The sequence below is a fragment of the Mustela putorius genome, unplaced genomic scaffold, assembly GCF_011764305.1.
Source record: "Mustela putorius furo isolate JIRA1106 unplaced genomic scaffold, ASM1176430v1.1 tig00003937_pilon_pilon_pilon, whole genome shotgun sequence".
Taxonomy (NCBI): domain Eukaryota; kingdom Metazoa; phylum Chordata; class Mammalia; order Carnivora; family Mustelidae; genus Mustela; species Mustela putorius.
The window spans coordinates 2,886,910-2,902,880 of record NW_025422082.1 but is presented as its reverse complement, the minus strand read 5'-3'; the positions used below and the strand labels follow the sequence as shown (position 1 = coordinate 2,902,880).

General features: G+C 55.9%; 1 protein-coding gene across 1 annotated transcript; it reads left to right on the top strand.

Moving 5' to 3' along the window:
• The first annotated feature begins 1,388 nt into the window (after window positions 1-1,388).
• Window positions 1,389-12,399, top strand: LOC101678187 (phytanoyl-CoA 2-hydroxylase interacting protein). Its single transcript, XM_004763303.3, has 5 exons — window positions 1,389-1,700; window positions 5,233-5,426; window positions 6,627-6,801; window positions 8,441-8,558; window positions 10,247-12,399. Exons 2-5 carry the CDS (start codon window positions 5,262-5,264, stop codon window positions 10,779-10,781), a joined length of 993 nt encoding a protein of 330 aa, XP_004763360.1. The 5' UTR covers window positions 1,389-1,700; window positions 5,233-5,261; the 3' UTR covers window positions 10,782-12,399.
• Window positions 12,400-15,971: the final 3,572 nt, after the last annotated feature.

The window sequence follows — 15,971 nt, the reverse complement described above, 5'->3', positions numbered from 1 at the left end:
CACCTCCTCTAAACTTTGCTGCCTGCTAATGTCCGCAGCCCCCAAGTCCCTCTCGGTGAGTGTCCCTTGCACTCAGTTCATGCCTTCTATGGCATACTGAGCCCTCAGGCAGGAGCTAAGAGGTCTGTCCTTGACTCCTGCCCCAAGCCCTCCCCACCCCCCACCCACCATGCTTCTGCTTCCACGGTCCCCTCTTGGCTGTGCTCTGTCTGTACTCAAGCTGGTTTTGACTCCTCCTTCTCTGAATCCCTATCTGTACCCTGCAATTTAGTTGTATATTTCTTATTCTCTATGTCCACCTCCCCCCGCCCTCAACAAAAGACCGTGGGCTCCTTGCAGGCAGACACGAGTAATAATGATGGCAATAGTTCTGATGGGTCACTGGGCCCTTCTTGTGTACCAGACCCACAGCTGAGTGATTTACACAATTTCTCTTTTAGTATTTATTATCTCACTCAGCAGATGAAGAAATTAAAGCTCTGAGAGGTTGAGGAACTTGTCCAAGATCACCCAGCTAGAAAATGATAGAACAGGAATTTTAACCATATCTGACTATAAAGTCCGTGCTTTTCCACACTGTGCATACTTTGTCACTGTTGGTTGTTTGATTCAAATTTCCTTGAGTGCTCTTCACAGCGGCATCCCTGGGGTTTTCATGTGGTGGTAGAAAAGCCTCCTGTCAATAAGAAAGCTGATAGTATTCTCCCAAGCCCAGATGGTTGGGATGAGAACACTCCAAGATCTCTGTGTGTTCTTCCCACCCCCACTTTCTTGCCTCTGCACACCCTTCTCTGCCCCACAACCTCTCTCTCTCTCTCTCTCTTTCTCTTTCCTTACACTGGGGACAACTGAGCAGCCAGAGGACTCTCCCTAGGTGATCGAGGATCGTCAGCGGGTCTAACATCTTGTGATAGCTTTGGTAAGAAAATGGAGCCATGGGTCAGCCAGAGTCCCCGAGGAGAGAATCCAGACTGAAGACCGAACCCCCATACCACATCTGGACCCTTTCCCGTCAACAGCTCCCCTTCCCTTCCCCGACTCAGAATCCTTGTCTGGGGACTCCAAAGCCTCTGGGCTCAGCCCCACCCCTCTCCCAGCATCCTAAAGTTTGGGGGCTGCATTCAAGTGAGAGATTTCCAAGTCGAGGTGTGTTGGAGAGACTTCTGAGGGCAGCTTGTCCTGCAAGAACAGGGAAAAGTGGCAGCCACCGCCGCTGTGTCTGAGGACATCAGCGGAGCTTCCTGAGAGACCCTCTGCCCTTTCCCCTCCCACCAGTCCAGGGAGCGGGGACCAAGCTTGCTTATTGTCACCTGACGCTGGGCAGCCACTGATCCCATTGGTGGAGCCAGATTCGGTCTGGCTCTCTCGTTCTTTCTCGCCTTCTCTGCCTCTCTCTCTCTCTCCTCCACGCTGCTTTGATTTCGCTCTTGCCTCTCCTTGCACTCGGCTGGGAACATCGCCTCTCTGGGGGCAGCAGCCGTGCGTGCGCTGCAGAGCCAGGCGGGAGCTGCCTGCGGGGCATGGAAGAAGCCTCATTGGCAGCCTGGAGAGGAGCGAGAGGAGCGAGAGGAGCAAGCGAGCGCCACTGCCTGTGACCCAGGCATCGCCGCTGCCCCTCTCCCTGGGGAGAGCACATCCATACAGAGGTCTCTCCCTTCCTTCCCTTCCAGGTCTTCCTCCGCAGAGCCCGGTGGAGCCAGGTGAGTGCGCGTCCTCCCCAGAACAACCCTCTGTCAATTCTGAGAGCGACTCAGGTGGCAAGGGGCTAGGAGCTGCGGGCACCAGGGGCCTGCCACCGTCCACGATGCCCACCTAGGTCGCCAGGGCCAACGACCTTGTCCCCTGTCCCCCAGGGCCTTGGCAAAGGGATTAACAGCTGGATCCAGTCCCCTGGGGCACCACAGTCAGTCACCCCGTGACCATTCTGCTGCAGTCAGCTATGCCAAAGGGGACAGCGGGGAGGGGATCAATGTCCCCCCGGCCGGTGGGGGGCCTTTCTGGAAGGGCATGGGCAAGGGCTGTTGGTGTGTATAGCACGTAGGCATGCTTGCGAGGAGACTGGAGGTTTGCTTGCGTAGATAGTTCTGTATGCATGCACTTCTGCTCTCATGTGGGCTTCCGCCGCTGGGGGGCCTGTTTAGGGACATATGTTTCTTGTACACGTGAGCTACGTGTGTGGGGGCTTACTTCTCTGAGTAGCCTCTGGGTTCCGGGGGTGGGGGCAGTGTGAGGAGGTATATTTATGGAGTGGACATATCCTTGTCATGTGTGTGGGAGGACATGGTGAGGGAGGGATTGCATGTAACTAAAGGGTTTCTATGTGGGGATGGGCAACTCCGGAGCAGAAAGGGGTAGGTAGGTGGAGAGTGTGGGCAGAAGCCACTGTCTGTGCGCAGACCCACGTAGCTGTGCAAACCTGTTGGCATGTGGAGGATCGGGGCTGGCAGAGTGTGGCTAGGGACAAACCAGATTTTCAAAGTCTGGCTCTCTGAGCCTGAAGAAGATTTGAGAGAGGCTACCGGGATCTGGGTGGGGGTGGACACGTGTGTGAGAGTGTTATGTGTGTGTGCAAGCCGACGTGTGAGTTGAGTGCCTTGTGTGGAGGAAGCACAGGTGCCTGTTGGCGCCCGTGGCTTTCTTTTTTTTTTCCCAAATATGGCTTGCGACTAGGTGTGCATGCATATGTGCGTGTGTGAGTCTGTGGACTTCAACATGTGTGGGTCTGGGTGGAGGCATGACAGGGAAAACTGGGGGACATTCTTAGACTGTGGAAGGTGGTGGAGGCACCTGAGTGCATAGGTGAGTGCGTGGGAGCGACGCTGTCTGAGGAGGTGTGAGCAGCCCTTGTGTGGCAGGTGTGGGTGGGCACATTCGGCGCATGTGTGTGCGTGCGTGTATGTGTGTGCACTCATGGGCCTGCCTGTGTGTGGGTGTGTAAATGCTTGTCTTGGCAGCGTGGGTGTTTCTCAGGTGCTGTCTCAACCTGTCTCTCACACCCTGACGTTCCCCAGGCACCTGGACTTGGAGAACTGGGGCTCACACCCACCCTCGGTCCACCCTGGCTTTGCTGTTCTCCCAAGTGTCACTCACGACCACTCTCCCAGGCTAGCACAGGGGGAGTAATCTCAGTGCTGCTAGAACTGTAGAAAGGAAACGATGAACCAGCTCCTGGAGTCTGCACCCCCCCCCCAAATGGCTGCCCCTCTCTCTGGGGGAGAGTCTGAGGAGAGGAGTACTGAGGCAGGAATAGGTGCCCACCTGTCCGGTAGGCAGAGACTGAATCTGCTGTGGATGGGAGGTGGTCACTCAGGCCCTCTGTGGGGTAGGAGTGTGTCTGTGTTGGGGTGTGTGTGTGTGTATCTGTGTGTCTGTGTGCATACGTGTGTCTCCCTGGGAAGCTCCTCACTGGAAGCCCAGAGCATACCAAATCCCCGTCTCCACATCTGTCCCCATGAATTATAAACTGGTTTATTGCACAGTTGTTTCACAATCCTATCCTGCTTTATTTTGAGATGGACCTGGTAGCACCCCCGTGCTTGTTTATCACAGGACTCCCTGCACACAAGCCACCAACGTGTGGCTGAACTTCATGACAGGTAGGCTTAGGGTAGGAACCCAAGATCAAACTCGGGCTCAGGGGGCATCCTGGAACAGGTAAAAGCCATCACCCATATCCTTCCCTCTGTGCCTGCCACTCAGGCGCCCACGGATGAATTTAGCCCACCAGGCTCCACAACAGGCTTTAACTGACAGGCAAGTGTGGGTTGGATCTTCTGGAAGCTATAAATAGAAGTACCTGCTTTTGAAGGCACGAGGTACCCTCACCCTTAGCACCTGGGGAAAAAGAGGAGAAGAAGCAGAAGGGGGAGAAAAGGAAACAACATTCCAGAAACCTGAGGTGTGCTGGGATGGGGCTTCAGAAGGAACCAGGAAGGCACGAGCTCCACTGGGCACTAAGCAAATGGCCGGGAGCAAGTCCAACCCACATTCATGTTCTTGTCCCAGAGACAGTCTTGCCCCTCTCCCTGCCCCTCTCCCTTCCCACCCTGTTACCCCAGAGCTTATGAGCCAGGTCACAGTCAAGGCCAGCGTTAGCTCTTGCTAGCTAAAGCACAGGTGAGCGCCAGTGGTGTGGTCCTCTGATCCCTGAAACAGCAGCCCGGGTGGAAGCAAAGAGAAAATGTAGTTACTCAAAAGGAAAAGACAGAAGAAGAAAAATAACAGTAAAACCATGTGCACCGACCCATATACACATGCCATGCACATCACACACATATCTCGCACACACACTCACATACACACACACACCCACACACACAAGGGGACACAACCTTTGCTCAATGACTAAGAGTCTGGGCTCTGGAGTCAAATGTGAGTTCAAATCACTTCCTAGCTGCATGACCTCTAGCATCTCGGAATCCCCCAACCTCAGTGAACCCATCTGTAAAATGGGGATAATAATAGTACTTACCTATGGTGAGGCTTGCTTGAGATGATGTTTGGGCAATTATCACCACAGATCGGTCTGTTGTGGATGGCAAAAGTAAAACGAATTATTCAAACGAGTCGAGCAACAGAGGATCAGCTGAGAGGAAAGAGTGACAGTTGAAAAGTTGGGGGCGGAAGAAGAGCTATGGCCCGTGCTGGCCCCTCCCGCCACAGTATATCCATGTGCATCTCTGTGGCGCTTGGACTCCCAGCCTTGCATCTTGGCAACCCTCCCTGAGTCACCCTGAGGGAGGAGGGAGGTCTAAGCCCAAGCGGCCTGGCACCCTTGGCCTCTTGGCTACTGGGGCCCTCTGCCCTCCTCAACCCTCACGCTGGTCTCCTCAGTGGGTGCTTCCTGTCTCTCCTACACCGCCTCATACAGTTCTCTCCACCCCCACCCCCTTCTCTTTTCACGCCTGCTGGCTGGGGGCCCCCCCCTCTGCTCCATCTGCTGCGAATCTGTCCTGTCGGCGTTTGCAGCATTCCCACTGCCTCGGCCACCTGTCAGGTGCCGTCTGCTCCGCAGACCCCTCTGAGGAGAGCCAAGAGCCCCCCCAGGGGGGGACACCCCATCCCACCCTTGGTCCTACTCTTCTATCTTCCCATGCACTCTTCCCATCTGATGTGATGAGGCGGGGGCAGTCAATGGATTCCCAAGGTTCCAGTTTGCAAAGCATGTTGGGAATGAGACATTCCAGAAAACTCTGGTGGGGAGGAACGGGCTAATTCTTCCTCTCCCCTCAGTCCCCACAGGAGCCAAGCCAGAGGGGAGCATGGAGCTGCTGTCCACGCCCCACAGCATCGAGGTCAACAACATCACCTGTGACTCCTTCCGCATCTCCTGGGCCATGGAGAACAGTGACCTGGAGAGGGTCACCCATTACTTCATTGACCTTAACAAGAAGGAGAACAAGAACTCCAACAAGTTCAAGCACCGGGTGAGTAGAGGGTGCCCAGAAGGCCTCTCGCTCATATCCCTCCTTGAAGGAGGCAGGGTAATGGAGTGCTGTGTGGTGATCGTCGGGAGTCAGACAGGTCTGGTTCAAACCCAGGCTCTTTTCAGTGTGGAAACTTAGGAAAGTTATTTAGCCTCATTGAGCCCAAGTCCCTTCACTGGTAAAAACGGAATAATAATGTGAGCCCCCACGGGCCTGTGAGAGGCATCCGTTAGGTAATGTTCACATGGTGTCTGGCTTGGGGCCCAGCTACCGGGAACACCATGATCGGCCTCACGACGGGGCCTTCAGATGGGGTGGGAAAACCTGAGGGGGGCCACAGACACCACACCTGGGGCTGGCGTCTCAGGGAATGACAAAGCCGCTGACTCAGGAAGCAGCTTTGTTGTTGACTGTGTGGGCTCTTTGCTTGGTCCTCACTGACCCCTCTTAGACTGCTGTGATCCTCTCGGCCCCCGGCCCTCTGGCCTACTGGTGGCTGGGTTGAGGAGAGCAACATGGCCGAGTCCTCCGCTGGCTGGGTGTCCTTTCCCTGGGTTAAAGCCGGTGTGGGGGTGGGTGAGAGGAAGGCTCCCATCTTCTCACATTGGCAGAGGGGAAGGGGGAAGAATGAGGTGGGAAGGAGCTGGTTCCCACGACGACTGCATCATGTGGGTTACTCACCCTCTCTCTCTTTGGAACTGGCTCTCCCTATCTGGGTGTCTTTTGGCAGGCCAGTTGCCACGGTGACGTGAATGTTCAACACCACCCCCTTAACCCTCCCCCCCCACAAAGAATAAGGCATATTTTCCCTTCCTCCCTGGCTCTCAGCATTTGCTGTTGCCGTGGAGACGGCACTGCAGTGTGCAGAGCTCTCGAAGTCTCCCTCGAAAACGGAGGTCTCAACGTCCTCAACTTTTCGGCCTCCATTCCCGCGGCCTTTCTCCTTAGCTCCCAAGAGAATGGGCATCAGGGGGCATTACGGAGGGGTGGAAGCTGGAGGTTATCTGTATGGCCTTTCCAATGGCCACTGCTTGCTTCCGCAGGAAAATGGTGGCCAGGGCACCAAACCATTGAATCATGGAGATTTTGGCCCTCCTCAGGCAGCCTAGGGGCTGGCTGGGGAGCATGAGCCCTGGCGGAATACCAAGGTTGGGAGTGACCCTCTCTTTGACTCTAGGTTCTCTGCATCCCATTTCTCAGGATGTCCCCACCAAGCTTGTGGCCAAGGCCGTGCCACTGCCCATGACTGTGAGAGGCCACTGGTTCCTGAGTCCCCGCACGGAGTACAGCGTGGCTGTGCAGACGGCAGTGAAGCAGAGTGACGGGGAATACCTGGTATCTGGCTGGAGCGAGACGGTGGAGTTCTGCACCGGGGGTGAGGCCCTGCTCTCCCGCTGCTTTGACACATCAGGCTTAGTTAGGGTCAGGAGGGGGCTGTGCCTTAGCCCTGCAGCCGCTTATGAACACCTCCTGAGGGCACAGGACTTTGGCCAACAGGGCGGCCCCCATGGACGAGACCCACGCCTGCCCTGGACAAGCCTGTGGTCTGACACAGGAGGCAGACGTCAGGGCTCCTAGTCATGTTGGCAAAACCACTTCCATACAGGGATGTCCTTCTTCTCTGGCTCGGGGCAAACATACTGTTTTGAATTGCGATAAAATATACATAACACAGAGTCTACCATTTCAACCAGTTAAGTGTGTGGGTTCGTGGCGTTAAGTCCGTTCACAGTGGTTGTGCGACCAATCTCTAGAACATCTTCCCTAGACCCTCTACATGACAGCTCCCCTTCCCTCCTCACTTCAGCCCCTGGCAACCACCATTTCACTCTGTGTCTTCCGAAGCTATGACTATTCTTGGTATCTCCTGTGAGGGGAATCATGCAGCATTTGTCCTTCTGGGACTGGAGTGTTGGCTCTGTCATTTTACTCAGCATCCTGTCCTCAAGTTTGGTTCATCCGTGTTGAGCATGTGTCAGAATGTCCTTCCTTTTTAAGACAGAATAATAGGCCGTTGTATACGTAGACCACACCTCGTTTATCCATCATCGGCCGATGGACAGTCAGCAAATAGGAATAATAATAATAATCCCATTTGCTCGTCTCAAGTCTCCACTTAGCCAGGGAACATGACCCCTATTCAGAGGTCCTGCAAACCCTCTTAGCAGAATTTCGTTGGCAAATTCCAGCACGAATAAGCACCAGGCTTATGTATCCCTACCGGGTCGTGGATGACCCGGGATCTGCCCCACAAATAGTCCACTCTTTTGGTGTCCACAGTGAGAACTGCTCCAGATCTCTCTCTGTCACAAGGAAAGGGCAGGGAATATTCCTAGCCCCAGGCTTCTGAGGCAGCTGGCTTCATCCTCTGCCAGGGCCCATGCCCTAAGTCTCCTTGACTTGCCATTCTCTTTCAAGCAGTGCTTTTCCTTAGCTCGGCTGTAAAGCCCCACTCTGGGGTGCTCTTGCTCCCTGCGGGGAAAGCCTCTTGGTTTACTCCAGAGCCCCACCTGCAGTGGGGAGCTGGGGATGGCTGCGGTCCAGTCCCCACTCTTCTTGCCAAACCCAGCACCCTGGCCAGGGCTGCATCTGCAAAGGAGGAAAGGGCACCTTTTTCTAATCTGTACAAAGGCCCTGTCTTGGTTGGCAGCAGCTCTGCCTGGACCCCAGGACTCCTCTTCACATGAACATGGCTGGGGATCACGGCTCCTGGGCCCCCTGGTATGACTTTGTAACTGGGCAGCCCCTGCCCCTTTTGGACTCAGCGAGCCTAAGCCTTTGGCAATGGGACGGCAGAGGTGATGAGGACAAACAGCATCCAGCTGTCCATGTTCCCAGCTGGGGCCCCTGGCCTGCTCCTATGTGGTCCAAGTTGCTGGGACTATTTGGTGTCCCCTGTTGCTCTGAGGACAGGGGTGGGCTGACATACTCCATGTGCAGTGGGCAAGTGTCGGGGCGGGGCGAGGCTGTGATACCCATCCTGACCCTGGGCTTACCAGCTGGAACTCTTGCAGATTACGCCAAGGAGCACCTGGCGCAGCTGCAGGAGAAGGCCGAGCAGATCGCAGGCCGCATGCTCCGCTTCTCCGTCTTCTACCGCAACCACCACAAGGAGTACTTCCAACATGCCAGGTACAGCGTGGCCCCCGCAGGACCCCGGTCTTGCTTTCCACCCTGCCTCTCTTTTGCCTGGAGGGTCCTGGCTGTCTCATGTCACGCCTACCTTGTCACTGCCAGCCCCTCCTAAGGAGACCCTATGATCTCTTACCCCAGGCTGGCTGCTGTGGGGACAGCTGGCTGCTGAGGACTGGGCTCCAGGGAAGGAAAGGGCTCTCGGGTTGGGGATGCTATGGGGGAACCATGGTATCTGGCCTGGGTGAACAAGATCTTGGGTTTGTCTTTCTTTGGGACAGTTCCTTTCACTGGGTTCTGATCCCAAGAGTCAGCTGTCTTTCCAGTTCAGGCTCTGGATCCTAGGGGAAGGTGGTGAGGGGAGCACAGGGCGAGAGGATTCTGTGCATGAACGGTCTTAGTCTTCAAGCTGTGTACTGTGGAGCCTGGAGGCTCCAGGGAAGTGTTGCAGGGCATTTTAGGCGGGTAATGAGGGGTTGTGGGGGAAGTCAGGGGGAGGCTTGGTGGGCCCCACACCTGTTGTTCAACTGAAGCAGCTTCAATTTCATTGCCTATCGACTGCCTATGTATAATATCCTTTGGGAATGAGAGGGGCTCTGTAGTCCAAAAATATGTAATCCAATTGATGATCTGGTCCAACCCACCCAGCCTACAGATGGGGAGCCCGAGGCTCAGGGAGACAGTAAGTCATCAGTCACCTGAAACATCCAGGATGCGACAAGGGTGAAGCTGTCTGGGGCTGCCCATCCCCCCAGGCCTGCTGACACTGCTCCAAGTCTATGCCCTTCTAAGGCTGGGCTAGGGCAACCTGCTAGTCTTACTGTCTTTGTCAGTGCATTCAGCTGGGGTGGGTTGCTCCCACCCTACCCCGGTGTGGCAAGGAGCTAGTGGGGTCTTTGGTTTTTGTACTAAAGAAGAGAGGCAGCAAGGTGAATGGTGAGCACGCTGGCCCAGTTCCAGCTCCTCTGTCAGCAAGCAGGCAAGAGAGGGAAAGCACCCATATGTGCCAGGATGTAAAGATGAATAAAGGACAGAGTCCCCCTCTTGAAAATCTGAGAGTCTATCAGTGGGACAGTACAGACAGACGAAATGTAAGAAGTACGTGTGATTGTTGGGTAAAATTCAGTGTCTGCACACAGTAGGCAGTCAAAGTTTTGTGGAATAAAAGTGCCTGATGTTCCTGGAAGATTCTGGAGAGGAGGGGACATCTGTGCGGGGCCTGGAAGGATGATTAGGAGTTTACCGGGCCAGGTGAAGACAGGTGGGAAAGGCAGTCCAGGCAGAGGGAAGAGCACTCACTGCAAAGGCACAGAGGCAGGAAAGTCGGGGTTTGTGTGTGGCTGGAGGATGTTACTTATGGGAGTGGGGATGGGGGGAGGTGGGGTCAGAAAGACCAGATCTTGATGCCCTTGCTTTTCATGAAAGCTCCATCAAAGGGTTTTAAGCTGGGGAGTGGTAGGTTCAGACCTCTCCTCTATGAAGGAGTGGGTTGCATCAGCCCATCTCCAGGGCTCTCCCCGATCTCAAATTCTGGAATGTTCTATTTGCGATGGACGGAGGCGGCAGCTGGTGGGAAAGCTGGGAGCCGTGCTGGCTCCTTTCTCAACCACACATAGCAGCCAAGGCTCAATCCAGCTAACCAGCAGCATTTTCTCTTTCCTCTGGCATTTTTCCCCTGGGATGGGTAGGACCCACTGCGGGAACATGCTGCAGCCCTACCTGAAGGACAACAGCGGCAGCCATGGCTCTCCAACCAGTGGCATGCTCCATGGCGTCTTCTTCAGCTGCAACACAGAGTTCAACACAGGCCAGCCTCCTCAGGACTCCCCCTACGGCCGCTGGCGCTTCCAGATCCCCGCCCAGCGCCTCTTTAACCCCAGCACCAACCTCTACTTTGCGGACTTCTACTGTATGTACACAGCTTACCACTATGCCATCCTGGTGCTGGCCCCCAAGGGCTCCCTGGGGGACCGCTTCTGCCGTGACCGCCTGCCCCTCCTGGACATTGCCTGCAACAAGTTCCTGACCTGCAGCGTGGAGGATGGGGAGCTGATCTTCCGCCACGCCCAGGACCTCATCCTGGAGATCATCTATACGGAGCCCGTTGACCTGTCCCTGGGCACCCTAGGGGAGATCAGCGGGCACCAGCTCATGAGCCTATCCACTGCTGACGCCAAGAAGGACCCCAGCTGCAAGACCTGCAACATCAGTGTGGGCCGCTAGGGACTCCTGGGGAGCTGGGGGGCTAGGGAGAGATGACAGGCAGGGTGGCGATGGGTGGCATAGGTTCAGGGAGCTGGCTTTCTCTCCCCTGCCCCCCGCTCCCTCCACGCCACGGCCTCCCCCTTTCCCACCCCTTGGTGTTAGAGGTAACAGAGGGTGTCCCCTTGGTAGGCGTGGCCTATTCACCCCCCTGGTGGACTTGGTAACGCTTCTTAGCCTCCGTAGGTTGGTGGAAGGAGGGTAGATTTCCGGAGATTTCCCCGTTCCTGGTTTCCCTCAATCCTGCTGTTTCTTGCTTCTTCCCAGCCTCCGTCCCATGGAAACTTACAGCCTGGGGGCCGTAGCTGAGCAGCCACCCCGGGCCAGAGCCCACGTGTTGCTTGCCCGCCCCCAGAGGCACTGCAGTGAGCTGCCGGGCGCTCGTCTTTAGCCCCGCCCACCGCACTCAGGGCCAATTACAGAATACCCCTCTCCTCTGTGCGGGTCCCGGGGGCTGCTGACTCCAGGCCTGGCCCTTTTCCCTCTCTATACATAGTCTCCTGCACCGCTCTGACCCCCAGCTGCTCCTTGACCCCCAGCACCCTCTTCCTGCATGGGGAGAGCTGTCCTTCATCCCCCCTTCTCCACCTGCCCTCTAGAAAGGGGCCCTCTTTTTCCTCTTGGCTTTGGGGGCTCCAAGCTGTTGGGACTTTTCCTTTCTCGTCTGGAGATGCTGTATACCCCAGCGTATCTTCTCCTTCTCCCTTGCTCAGAGCACTGAGGTCTGCAGTAGCAGCCACTGGGGTCGAGGAGGGGGACAGAGACCCCTGAGACCCAGAGGTACCCCTTCTCAGTCGGAAGTGGGCCGCCTCCTGCCCTGAGGGGACCCGGTGTGGAACTATAGTTGCAGGGTTTCCGAAGAGCCCTGGCACTCCGCCTGACTGTGCGCTTTGCTCGCTCTCTCTGCCGCGGCACCGTTTCTGCACTGTGCCTGCGTGTGATCTGGACTGTGGCTTCCCTGCCACCGCACCTCACGCCCCGCCCACTGGCACTGTCTGCTCCCCCCCGCGAGCCTGTTGGCGGAGAGCCCCTTCCCTGGGGAGTTCTTGGAGAAGTCTTCCTGGGCCTCCCAGCGTTTTCGCCTATCTCCTACTTTGGTACGGGTCATAAAGGTGGTGAGGGTGGACCCCTGGGACAAGCAAAGGGGGTGGGGGTTGGCGGGTGGAGGTGTGGATGGAGGCAGCTAGCTGTTTGGGAGGATGGTGGAGGTGAAGTCAGGCAGAGGACTCCAGCCCCCACAGTGACAGCCAGATTTCTGTAGTGAAGTACAGAAGGGGCCAGAAGGCCAACAAGGCCATATCTCAGTAAGGGCGCAGGTGGGACAGCTGGTCGCCTCTTGTGTAGCCACAGGGAGTGGTGTGGTCAGCTGTCTCCATGGCATGAAGCAGGTCTGGAGGCCCTGGGAGATGCATGGAGGAGAGGACATGGGCCCCCGGGGCCTTTTCCCCCTCTGCTGACTGTGTTGCTGTGGGGGGGTGGCCCTCTGCTCTCTCCTGGCCCTGTGTCTGCTCTGAGCTGGGGGCACACCCGCCTGTGTTGTGCTTGCGACCGTGCATCAATAAAGCGCCATGGCCTGAGAGCCTGACTCTCTGTGAGCTCTGGGAGGGGTGGGCAGTTGTACAGTCACAGAGGAACTCACCCAGGGACGTCCCCCAGGACGAGACATCTGGAACCGTCTCTGAGGGTGTTCCAAATCTTGCTGCAGGAGGCAGGGCTCAGAAAGCAGAGCTGTGTCTCTAGTTGGAAGGGATTTTGGAGGTCTTTTGGTATTCCCCTGAACTTTGCAGAAGGGGAAACTGAGGCCTCTGAGAGGGGAACCTGGGGCAGTCTGGAGACATAACCAAGGTCCCCTGTTTGGAACCCTTCCCCATGCAGCAGCCTGCCACTGCATCAGACCCAGATGCTGCTGAATTTCCCTCCCCCAGAGCCCAACTCTCCCCTCCCCAGCAGGGCTCCTCATTTGCAGATCTGAGTCACCTCTGCGTCTATTATTATGGACTTATTAAAATGATCCTCTGCTGGAGTAGAAAAGCTCCAGAAAAATTAGAGTCACCTTGCTGACACTCACTGGCTCAGGACCAAATGAACATGTGTCATTCAGAGCTTGGGGCACAGCCTCCTTGGACTAGGGGAAAGCTGAAGGGCAAACGACGGATTCCGGAGGACCTGCTATGGGCCAGGCATTTGGCCAGGTGCTTTCACACACATCGGTTCATGTGTTTACAATGGCCCTGTGCTGTAGTAGTCCCATTTAACAGATGAAGAAACTGAGGCACAGAAAGTTAAAAGGCTTGCCCATGCCTTCCAGCTGGTAAGCAATGGTGCCTGGATTTGATTCAGAAGCTGGAATCTTCCCATTCCACTGTCCTGCCTCACCTAGTGTATGCCAGGAGCCACCTGAACAGTGCGACATGGGCAGGCTGGTCTCAACACATGACCCTTGAAAGGGTCTCTCCTGGACATCTCTTCTGGCTGATCAAGGCTGCACCTTGATCTTGAATAACACCAGGGGGGGCTGTAGAGTCACAAATGCCAAGGTGCCTTCTTTTAAAGGAGTGGTGAGCAACACTGGGTGTCTAGAATTCTGCAGATTGGGAATGACCTCCAGGGCCCATCCTTCCCTCCTCTGGTCAGGAGACCCCCAGCCCACCCCAGAATCCTTCAGGGGTGCAGGGTTTTCAGTATCCTTCCTGGATTAGTCTTCCTTTTGTGGAGCCAATGGAAAGGTTGGCTCCCAGTGTCCTCTTAGTGGGGGATGAAGGCAGCCAACTGAGGTGGGGGTGGGGGTGGGGCCACTTTCCTTGCTCTCTCCAGATGGCTGCTCTGCTCTGCTCGCCGGTTGCTGGAGGCGCTTGTCAGAGCTGGGTCAGGGCACCGGCTGGAATCTGGCCGCCTGGAGGTCCTTTCTGGCTCATGTCCCTCTAATCTGACCTAATGGAGGGAGAGCGGTCTACATGCAAGCAAGCGCACGTGTGTGCGTGCCACACACATACACCACCTCCCTAGACACACTTGGCTGCTACAGAGAGCCACAAGGTAAGGGATGACCCTGAGCTGTAGCTGCCACTCTCCAGCTGAGGGGCCGCCCGACTTAGCCCTGCTAACAGGCAGAGAGGGAAAATGAGGCAGTGGCCACCAAGGGATGCCTTCAGGTGACAAGTGGGGTGTTCTGCTGTGGGGGCACAAATACAAAGACAACCCAACAGAGACACATGGTTGCATGCCCTCATGTCCCCCACTGTCTGTTTCTGTCTCTCTGCTGGCATCTTTCTTTTTGTCTTGGATGGATGACAGTCTCCCCAAGGTAGTGGGTGGGGAGGTGCCAGTTCTGAGGACCCTCATGGTTTTGTGTGGTTTTAGTATGTGTCTCTTTTCCATGTTAGGAAAAAAGGTGGCAGGGGTTCCAAGGAAAGGGATGAGGAGGGACCATTCCCCCAAATGGAGGGAGGCCTTCAGGAAGCTGAGCTGAGGTGATTGGCCATAAAACAGCTTGGCCACAGCATCTGGAGGAGATTGGAACCAGATGTTCCTGAGGTGGGGGAGGGGAGGCTGTGGGGCTGGGAGGAGGTTGGAGCAGGATAAGCAGGCTGGTCAGTAGGAGGCTGTTATTGGGGGCCTCGTGTCTCTCTGAGGAAGACATCTGGCTGCCCTCTCCCCACTCCCCAAGTCAGACACTATTTTTGCAAACTGGAGCAGCAAATCTTTTCACAGATTCTAGAATCAGCTCTGTGTGTAGGGACAGTCAAGCACAGGGTGTGACTTGGGAGGTGCCCAGAAAGGCTACCAGCTAGCCAGAAATGTCTCCTGCTGTCCCACAAGGCCCCGCCTTGCTGTGGGCCAAGCATGGCCTTCTCTGGCAGGAATACTTCTGCCCTAAGCTCCTAATGCTTGACTGGAAACTAGTGTACCCAGAAGTTTCCTTTTTGCATAGAAAGAGAATAGTCCAGGAACTGGAAAACTGTCTGGCAAAGAGAAGGAAAAGAAGGCCCATTTACAGAGAGCCTCCTATTTGCCAGGCACTGTATCAGGATCTCTTCTAAGGGCATCTCATTATTTCCTTGAAACCCTGTAAGATGTTGTCATTCCATGTGTCTGGATGAAGAAACAGGGGCTCAGAGAGTTTAAAGGACTCACCCAGGGGCACACAGCCACCAAAGGGTAGAGCCTGTGTTTGAAACTGGCTATATTTGCATGCAAGCTTATGACCTTTTGAAGAAAGAGAATCATATAGGGTTAGATGGAGGGGAAGGGAAAAGGAGGAAAGAGAAGGGAGAGGGTGGTGGTGCAGGGCATGTGGCTTTCCTTCTGCTATAGTTGAGCCACACTTGGCCCTAGGAGCTCCCCCATCCCCTTACTGCTGAGGAACCCCACCCTTGGGCTGCTTGGAGTCTAAGCCCTGGGTGTTCTAATCCACCTCAGCCATGGCAGGAAGGGTTGCCGGGGACAGGGGAGAGGCTTGGGGATCAAGGGCTGCAGGGAGGAGACAGCTGGCCAGCGCCATTGGACAAAGGATGGCAGAGCCACATCTCCTGACCGCCGGGCTAACGCTGTTGCCCTGTGGGCTAGAAAAGTGCTCCCAGAGGCAGGACCATGAAGGTCCATGGTGTGCGCTAATCTCAACCTGGGAGCATGGTCTAGGGCAGGTCCATCTCGGCTCTTCTACTCCTGGCCATGTACTCAGGAGTGAGGGAGCCCTCAGGGACTTGAAGATAGTTGGAGGAGCAAGGGTCTCTTCCCTTGACATGGAGTCAGCTCAGCTGTTGGGTGGCTAGCTGCACTGGAGTTGGCCTAGTCTAGAACCCAGAAGGTGAGGGTAGGTGGAGCTCTGAGGGCAGGCGTGCTGATTAACTCCTGGAATATGTATCAGTGGTCTGCACCCAGCTCCCAAGCAGCCTCTACCACTCAGCGGTAGCCTCTGAAGACAGGCCCAGGGTAGACGGCGAGGGCCCACCAGCACAGTCCCTGTGTCATTAGAAGGGTCTGGGTCTATGGCAGTGATGGAGTTTGGGGACAGGGGCCTGGGGTGGCTGCCTGAGCTGCTCCTGCCTGTGGCATTGCTGTTCCCAGAGCCCTTATTCAGGGTGGAGGACCAGGTGCTCTCTGTGGGCTGGAGCCCTGAATTCTGCATGGGGTTTAGGATCCTGGCTCCTT